Genomic DNA, 9511 nt, shown 5'->3' with positions numbered 1-9511 from the left:
GAAAGTTGAGTGCAATGAAGGCGTGCCGATATTATTTGACGAATTGATTTATGTTGAGGATATTATCGATTTTGTTGACAAAAATGACATTTGTGGTATGTTTGGTATGTGCGGAAAGATCTTGTCGTCTTTTTCCGTTCGGATGAGTTTATACACATTTTTTCAAATCGTCACACCGTACAATGTTAAACTTATAACAAATCGACAAGATTATCACGGTAGCGATACACACGGGCCTGCCACTATTCACGCTATTCGTCATTTTTTAAATGCTGGACACAGAGTGTCCTGTTCGTGCCGCTACATTAGATACCTATGTAATGGGACAAATGATGAAATGGCGATTCTTGAATGAAAAAAAGCGATTTGATCGTGAGATAAATAATTAGGGATGTTACCAGACTAACTCTTTTAGAGACAACCTTATTCAACATTTCCACGGACTGTCACTGTTTCCGTGATATTGCACTTTAAGCACTTTTCGTAATGATGAATCAGGACTTTCTACTACAAAATTTATGGTTACCAAAAGATAAACACCAATTTATTTATACCAAGATAGGTGCCCAACTTCCCAATATATATCGATCTATTTTCAGCATAAAATCGACAAAAATGTTGTACTTTAGTTTGAACATTAAAGCTGTTGCAGACGGCAAACATATGACCAGTATTATTATCGGGTCTATTACTTCTATCGATCAAAGTATTTTTAATCGATTAATTTCATAGTATATTACTTCCGAGGTTCCAAGTTGTGTATTTGATAAGTGGGGTGTTACAGCCCGACCCGAAGGGGAGGGCTGTATTCCCCACTTGTCAAATAACAACTTGGAACCTCGTAAGTACAATGCTTTACGTGATTAGGCAATGTAAATGAAAATGAAACACGTAACACGTAAAATCTTGTACTTCAATTTTGTTAACATGCATTTTACTATATAAGGGACCATTTTACAAAGAGCTTGTCATTATTTTCGTCGTCGTTACCGATAACAGATGAATAGCTGTATGTGATGGGTTCGGACTACGTCGGACCAGAATTCATTGATTATTCTCGTCGTTAGCTAAAAACATTACAGTTTTTGCATCTTAGTACAATTTTATTCATCTCAAACTGTGAATCTACGGTGAATCTTAAGAGGCGTCTATTCTAAGCTAAAGTTGTAGTCTACATTTGTTTGTCTCGTATTTCATTTTTAATGATATCTTTTCATAAGGATCCTTTTTGAAAAATGTACGACCGCAATAACGACCACGAAAGTGTTAGCTTTATATAAAATTAGTTTTGGTTGTAGTTGTTTAAGTAGCTCTGAGAAAAGTCAGTGGTTTAACAAAATTTTCATAAACTGCTCAGTTTTCTTAGAGCTAGTCAAACTGCTACAACCAAATCTATTTTCTGTTGAAAGCTAAATGGTCGTTATTGTGGTCCTATATTTTTGAAAATGGATTCTGGTGGAAAGACATCATCAAAAAAAAACTGAAATCCAGTATTTAAAAAACGCCTAAATTTATGCTTTTCAACAAAGCAGCGATGCCTCATAGTAACCAGATTTAATGCGCTGTCACTGTCTTTTTCGCCTCTTTCAGCTGCTATGTGGGTGATAAAGTCCGAAAAGTTACAACACGGGTAAAGTTGCGTCCGATGCCTATCATTGGTAAAAGTATTTACCGAATTTACCAAAATTATCCGAAATTTACCGAATATTCACTGAATTTATCATAACATAAGTTCGGGAAATTTCGGTAGATAAATTTACCAATAATAGGCCCTGGATGTGTCAGTGTCGCACCAAAACTAATTTTTCTTAATTCTGTAACTGGAACCCGCACCATACGTGCGCCGTACTCTTTCCGCTGTGTGTGCCCTTCTTTCAGTTTTTGGTGTATGAACCCTATCAAATAACCAACCAAGAAGTCATTTCCCCTGGCGTTTCGTTTATTATATTATATAAGGACACTCGAGAGCTTTAATCGTTTATTGTTGTCGCTTAAATTATTGCTAACATACATTCGAAACTGGAAATAAATTCACCTTGATCATCAAAATCCCATTAAAATAGTTTTCCAATGGACTCTTGCGAACACATCACTCATTACATGGTGCACACCTGTGTTCAAAAATTGACTTGAATTCATTTGAAACACTAAAACGATACGAACAATGATAAATGAAAGTTATGCCGATCTAAAATCACAACAACTAATTATCCATCACCATCAGCATGCGTATCAGAAATTCTATGCCAATTCCATTAACAAGACAAATTGCTTCTTAACAAGTGAAGATTAAATGACTCAAGCGTATACAAGTGCGACACACATTTAATGCGAAAATTCAATAATAATCGCAGAAAATTCTTCGATATTTTTCTAAAAATTATTGTTCAAAGAAAAGAAGAAAAAAATTATGAAACATTTTATTGGTGGTGCAACGAGCCGATATTTATGCTGCATGCTCGATCATGATTGACCATAATATTTCTTTCAGTTAATTCGAAGCGATTTTCATTCATGTATAAGTTGATCATCTTCATTCTTCATGGTAATGCGCTTCGACTGATGTTTGAGAACTCATGCGCAAATGATGATGATGATGTATACGTGAGGATTGGAGAAAAAAGCTGCAGCGCAGTGTAATGCAATGATGCATGAAATGTGCGATAATTTCGTGAGCAAATCGCTTTTTCGTTGTTTATACACAGGGTTACCACTCCATTTTCTCTCCAGTTCATTTATTCTCCAGGAGCAATAGATTATTTGCAAATTTGTATACTTCATTTAGGCGGAAAAATATTCGTTTTTTGATGATTTCTCTGAACTAAAATCTTTTTTTGAAAAAGTAAAATCATTAAAGCACGCAAGAATGTGTTACTTTTAAGGGAAAAGTTGGTTTGTTGGGTGTTAACTTTCTGCCTAAATGTAGGCTACAAATTTGAAAAATGTCCATTGTTCGTAAACCTACCCTTGGCCAAATACAAACCCAAAATTTGAATCGTCCAGCTAATGATATAATGATTAGATTCAATTTGTTCGTTTAGAAGCCTGACTAATATGCTTTTACGTTTTTATTGCTAATAACAATTGCAGTCAATTGCTTAGTGTGACATCAGATCCACGCCTTGAAGTATGCAAATGCTCTATGATAAAAGTTATGTTGTTAGTGGATATCTCGCCTAAATGTAGACTACACACGAATTAAACGCATTATTTGAGTTTACGTCATACCAGTCATTCAGTGTGTACATCGGTGTAGCAACCAAACATGTGGAATTGTCTGACCCAGAAATCAAACAAGGATCACTTTGATGTGAGGTTATTACGTAACCACTAAGCCATTCCGCCTATAACGACCATCGACTGCACTTACTACCAAAGTTTTCCGATATTTTCCAGAATTTTCCCAGAAAATACTTTTGGGAAAATGTGGAAAAGTTTGATAAAATTCTGGGAAATGTTTTCCCTAAAAGAGTTCCTGATGACTACTGTACTAAAGTACACCAATGATTGATTTTTCCAATTTTATATCACAAACTCAATTGAGACAAGTGACGGTAAACAGCACCTGATTAACTTTTAAATCGGCACTGCGGTAACCGTAACACCTTGTATAAATAGCATGAGTTATTTGGCTAATAGATTTTTACTTTCTTTTAAGCATTAATTGTCGTTAAACACATACTCGTACTCCTTATTAAAATGAACAAAATATAAATCGTAACAACAAAGAAAGAAAATTTTTATCTCAAATTTTTTATTGAACAAACATTTTCGTTACACTATTTAGATTCATATTTGGACGGATTTTTTTTTTCACTTTTAAATCAAATGTTGCTGATGAATAGAATCCGATCATTTATTATCGAGTCAATTAAATTGTTGGTGAGAGGGAAGAGGTATATATTTGACCATGACAATTTAAACTAAAAATTTTTATTCGAAAATAAAATTTCTAATTTTTTCTATTGCTTGGACGATGTTTATTCAAATCTGGTTGTTTGCACTCAAATATGGAGCAGTTATTGTGTCGAATCGCATGAAAAATGTGCTCCAATCCACTTTTTCTGGCTTGAAATTCAGGCGTTCTAAAAAAAATATAAAAAAATAATTTGTCCACCTCGTGCATCTTCATCTACTGCTGCTCGTGAGTAAGCAAATTTTAGGTTTAATTCAAAAAAATAAACAAAATTGGCTTCCCTGGAATTATTATTAATTTTCTTTGAACAATCGCTTTTAAAAGTAAAACTATGTTCGGCACCATTGTTCCAACCATTATATCTACAAAGTTATCAGTCGACTTAACTTCTAGTGAAATTGTCAACCTTTAATGATCTGACGAATCTCAAATTTCATGCTCTACATAATAAATTAGCGCAGTTCTGTCTACATGGTTCGAATTATCTTGTTAATTTTTAACTCGATCCATGCTCATCATTATGATCATAATAACCAAACTAGTGATGACAACTAATTTGATGAAATTTTTGGTTTCATTACCAGTCACAGCGTAGTCAAAAATAACAATGGCCCATTAGCATGAGAGCTCGAAAAAAGTGGATTTTGTTAGACAACCAATAGAATCTGTTGCGAAGAATTTGAAATTATAAATTGAAAACCGGCATCTAACAAATACTAAGCCTCCTCGTTCCTTTCATTTAACAAGCAGAGTTTGTAATAGTGAAAACTCTCATGTAAATTTTCACGATTTTCTAGAATCAAATAATCGTGAAAATTCGTGAAAATTGGCGAAATCTCTTCCACGATTACAGGCCCTGGTGCAAGCATATTACCAATGCAATTTTAGAATGTTTTAGATCTTTTTAATCTAGTTCTTGTCATTAGATTGACAATGAAAATCTTTTACTTCATTAGTTTTAATTTGTTTTGAGTTTTACTATATGCTAGATACCAAAGGAGGAATCGACCAATCTCGATTTATTCTTGATTTGGCGTAGCGGCCGTTGGCATCTTTCGATAATAGTCTCATTGTAAAACATGGAAGAAAGAAAGTGTATACACAGACAATGGAAACAAAGAAGATAATCAATGTCAAAGTTAGTGTGTCTCAGGCATAATTATCGAGTCTGTAAATTACAGTCTCGGCCATTCGTCAATAAACCAAAGGTGGTAGTGTTCGTAGTAAAATTCAATCGCCCTATCTAGTAGAGCAATCTCGGCTGCAATCGTTTTCATCCATTAAACCTTTAAGAGGGTACATAATGAAGTCCCTCTTCTGCACATTGAGTTAATTTTGTAAGACCTGAATTTTGACCGTTCTGAGCCATACTTCCGAAAGCATTGGTGTCTTCTTCAATTAAAATTCTGTGCAGCTCACCAGGGACTAAAATAAGGATTTTTTTCGGTGTAGCCAGATCTTGTTAGTGGCCCATTTTTTTGCTCTGAAGGAGCCAAATTTTCATAAATCTGTCTATTATTAGTGAGTCATAGACTGACCCACCAGAATTTATCCAAAATAGACAGATTTTCATAAATCGCACTTTTCGGGTCCTAGGTATGACATTTTTTTAAATACTGACTTTTGATGATACAAAAACAGTAAACTACACAACTCTTAAAGTATAAGTGAATCTCTGATTCGAGCAAATACTTATTTAGGTAAATAAAAACATTTAAAGGAAAAATGCGACGCAGGTGAACTTTTTAAATTTCTTGGTTTGGCTACAGGCAATCTTCTGACCAGAAGTAGTTTTAATTCTTCGGGTTCTGGTGAAGACGTTTCTATCAGCGCAGCGGAAAGAACTGACCGGGAAATATCTAGATAGATCTGCAAACTTGAAGTTAGAATTTTGGCGTGGTAATTCAAACTGTGGAACTCATGACCGCTAATGGTGTCGCATTCTGCGTCTGAACTCAAAAGATTTAACGAATGATTCGGTTTTCGTCTTTAAAGTTATTTTATTTTATCCTAAAATTTTCTTGAAAATGGTGTGGTTTCATCAACAATTGCCATTCGTGACGCATGTTTTGTTGGTTTATTGGTTCAATATGTTGAGTTCAGTCGAAGCATTAATTGCATGGTGATTGGAGCCATAGGGGGAGTTCAAATGCTGTAAATAAGCTTCTCATTTAGAAAAACGCCACAAATACAGTGAAAATTCTGTGGTGGCAAATGTCGACGGCAGTGTCGCCACTTTAAGGGGCACTGTCGCCAATTGCCTACACACTTGTTCCTTACTTTAGTCCCCGGAGCTCACCGTGGTTACAGATACCATTACATTTTGCATCTGGGAGACTATTTATGACAAGTTCTTCTATTCTTTTCAAATAAAATTTCTTTTAGCAGTCGATCAACAGCAATTTTTCCCTATAAAGCCTAAGTACCATAGAACGTGCATCGGACGCTGTAAAACAGTGGCACACACCAGCATTTATATCCAATTTTCAAACATTGATGATGATTATTATTATGCGATTCAATTACAATCGTTTTCTCTACGGACCATTATTAACTTTATAAGAAAATAGTTTATTGAACGAAGCACTACAGAGTATATTATGATAATTACAGTGATCTGGTTCAAGTTCCTTATTGATTGATTATACCACACTAATCGCTTTTTTATATTATACTTGCATGTAAATTATGGATTAAAGACGCATAAATGAATGGTTTAGTTAGAAAATTGAGACAGACACGAGAAAGCCAACAAACGAAAACACACACTCCCAATTCGACGAGAGTAAAAAAAAAATTATTAATTTATCAAACAGATTATGGTCTACTTACTCGTTAGCAATTTTCCATAACATTTTGTTCAGCACACTGGCATCGGCATCAGAGCCACTGCGAGACGCTTCACAAAATTTTCGATCGTCACACGAATCACTCCGTTCCATACTGTTACCATTGTCTCGTAGCACGTGTAAGAAATCCATCAAGGGATTCGATACGAATTTGCGACCATTCGTCAAATCGTTTCCATTCGATACATGTACCCCCTCGTCCAATGAACGTTGTTTGGTTGTGGTTAGGAGATTTAACGAATGTACGGTTGGTGATATTGACCTGAGTTAAATAAAAACGGGATACAAAAACCACCTTTCGATGAGAAAATTTCTCTTAAAATAAATAATTGCAGAAATTGTGATTATCATTGGCAATGGTAACGGATAAAAAAAGTAAGCATAACGCTTCTTCTTATGTGATTCTTTTATCTGTCCGAATAATAATAGCTCAATATATACTTTCTCTAATGGACATTATAAAATACAATGTGTGCAAAGAGATGTTGAAGATGGACATGCAGTAAAATAATAAAATTATTTTCCGAATGAAATTTTTTTAAAGCCATACGGTAACGACAATATAAAAAAAAAACTTGAGCTATAACTCTGTATGGCCGTTAAGTATATAGAATTCGAAAATAAACTTTTAAATAAAGTCAATTGGATGCATTAATTACTCATAATTTCAAGCGCGGTCATGCTGGAAGAAGTGAGTCAAAAAATGTTTCTTTTAAATTTATGATCGCCACACAATTTTTGAATTAGAAAGGGAGATAAACTTGTTCAATAGAAACAGATCGAAATGAATCAGATCTGTTTATCGTTCAATCGAATTAACGTAAACCGTTTCACATAATATGCTATTCCGAGAAGGAAAATCGTAAAGTGTGTACATGTCATGCGATATCAAGCTTAACTACCGAACAAAACCAAAGGAAATCATTTCTAAAAATGAAATAAATAATTTGCTTACGATGTTGCATTAGGATCAACGTATATGACTTGAGGAGTTAAAGCGGAGATGAGCAAACCAATGGGTATGGCAGCGGTAAGTACATGCAAGATTTTCTTCCACGGAGAAATACTAAAAATGAGAGGAAAATCAAAGAAAATAAATTTGCTCACCGTCCAGTACCTGTTATTGGTAAATTTATCGAATGTTTACTGAAATCACTGAACATGAATCCGGTAAATTTAGGTAAATTTCGGTACGGAATTTAATGAAATTTTAAGAAATTTGCCGAATATTTACTGACCCGATCAGTAAATTTAATTAAATTCTGTACCGAAATTTACCAAACATTTTTACTGAAATTTACCGAATATTTACTGAAATTACTGAACATGAATCCGGTAAATTTCAGTAAATGATCGGTAAATTTCAGTAAATGAGGTAAGTTTTCGGTAAATTCCAGTAAGTCTCGGTAAATAAATCTATCAATATTAGGCACTGATTTCGTCTTCATAACATAACGTACCTCTTTCCCTTTCCTTTACCCTTATGCTTTAATTTCCCATTCGAAGAAGTAAACGGGCTCTCCCATTCCGACTCAGAAACTCCTAGAGCTGTAGACGCAATCTCACCATTTAACGGTTGATCTACCCCTTCGTATTTATTGACACTGAATGGCGTCGAGTCGGTTGTCGGGATCTCGTATGTGTAACTGAATTCGTTTGGTGGTATTGTTGGAAAATTCGGTTGACTGAGTGCACTTCGTTTATCCTGTTCCTCTTCGTCGTCGGACACCCATTTCCATTTTCCACCGCCACCAGATGGTCTTCCCGATGGCTTATCGGTGCTCTCTATACTCGGTCTGTCCGGCATTAAGTACCATTTACTGCTATCGATCGATGGTGGAGGAAAAGTGAATTTTTCGATTTCTTTTTGTCGCTGCTGTTGTATCTCGTCCTCAAATTTTGGATAATTTTTCTGCAGTGAGTCCAGATTGGACGATGAATATTTCCAATTTGAATTGCTTGTTATTGGCGCAGATGAATGGAAATGTAGGCTATGCTTTACTGGCTGATAATAATGACTCAACGGGTAAAAGTTGTCATTAGTTTTCGATTCACCTGATGGTCGGCGTATCTCTATTCCGCTTAGTGAAATTTCCGGAGACGGAACAAATTTTTCATGTTTCACATTAGAACTGGTTTTCTCATGTTGTTCAATCTTACCGCTAATCTCAGAGGAAAGTAGAAACAAAAGTTCACACATCTTGTGAGTGTAAACTATTAAAAACTAAAACTTACGTGGTAGCTCTTCCGTTTTCATTTTTCCGCGCATTCTTTTCCTGTGATAGATCAACGGTTGAATTGTTGGTAATCGTATCATCATTCGGTTTCATTGACTCTAAGCTGGACTCGGTAACATTATCTTTACCAACAGCTTCAATTTTGGCAATCGTTGTTGGTACAAGAGCCAGTTTAGTGGTTTCAGTTGTTATATCGTTGGTGACATTCTCATAAACTTGAATACCACTTACGGCATTAGCGTAGTATGTAACTATCAGCACCAAAATTTTGATCTAAACAACAATACGGTCATTCAAAATCCACTCCACAATTTCAAATTTCTCTTACAAAAATCATTGTCCTTCTAGTTTGCAACTCTTGTAAATTTAAAGCTTTAAGCTGAATGGTTTTAATTAAACGAATTAGACACAACTACTCGTTAGAATACAATCCATGTTTAAGTGTCCAACTGAGGACATAAGATGAAATAACTGAAATATGATTAGACGATGTAACTAACAAATCTGTT

The 9511-nt window shown here is 34.9% G+C and overlaps 1 protein-coding gene across 1 annotated transcript; it reads right to left on the bottom strand.

Moving 5' to 3' along the window:
• Positions 1-3774: 3774 nt before the first annotated feature.
• LOC119069732 lies at positions 3775-9511 on the bottom strand. Its single transcript, XM_037173867.1, has 6 exons — positions 9331-9511; positions 9001-9275; positions 8226-8927; positions 7721-7831; positions 6749-7027; positions 3775-4085 (listed from the first exon to the last, which is right to left on the bottom strand). Exons 1-6 carry the CDS (start codon positions 9337-9339, stop codon positions 3953-3955), a joined length of 1509 nt encoding a protein of 502 aa, XP_037029762.1. The 5' UTR covers positions 9340-9511; the 3' UTR covers positions 3775-3952.

This window comes from Bradysia coprophila, chromosome II (assembly GCF_014529535.1).
Source record: "Bradysia coprophila strain Holo2 chromosome II, BU_Bcop_v1, whole genome shotgun sequence".
In the NCBI taxonomy this organism is placed as follows: domain Eukaryota; kingdom Metazoa; phylum Arthropoda; class Insecta; order Diptera; family Sciaridae; genus Bradysia; species Bradysia coprophila.
Note: the sequence above shows the minus strand (reverse complement) of the source record. Positions and strands in the feature narration are given on the sequence as shown.

Coding starts and splice junctions, on each gene's coding strand:
- LOC119069732 (XM_037173867.1), bottom strand. Junction 7,832..8,225: donor GGTAAAGGAAAGGGAAAGAG/GTACGTTATGTT, acceptor TCTCATTTTTAG/TATTTCTCCGTGGAAGAAAA. Junction 7,028..7,720: donor GTTGATCCTAATGCAACATC/GTAAGCAAATTA, acceptor TATTTAACTCAG/GTCAATATCACCAACCGTAC.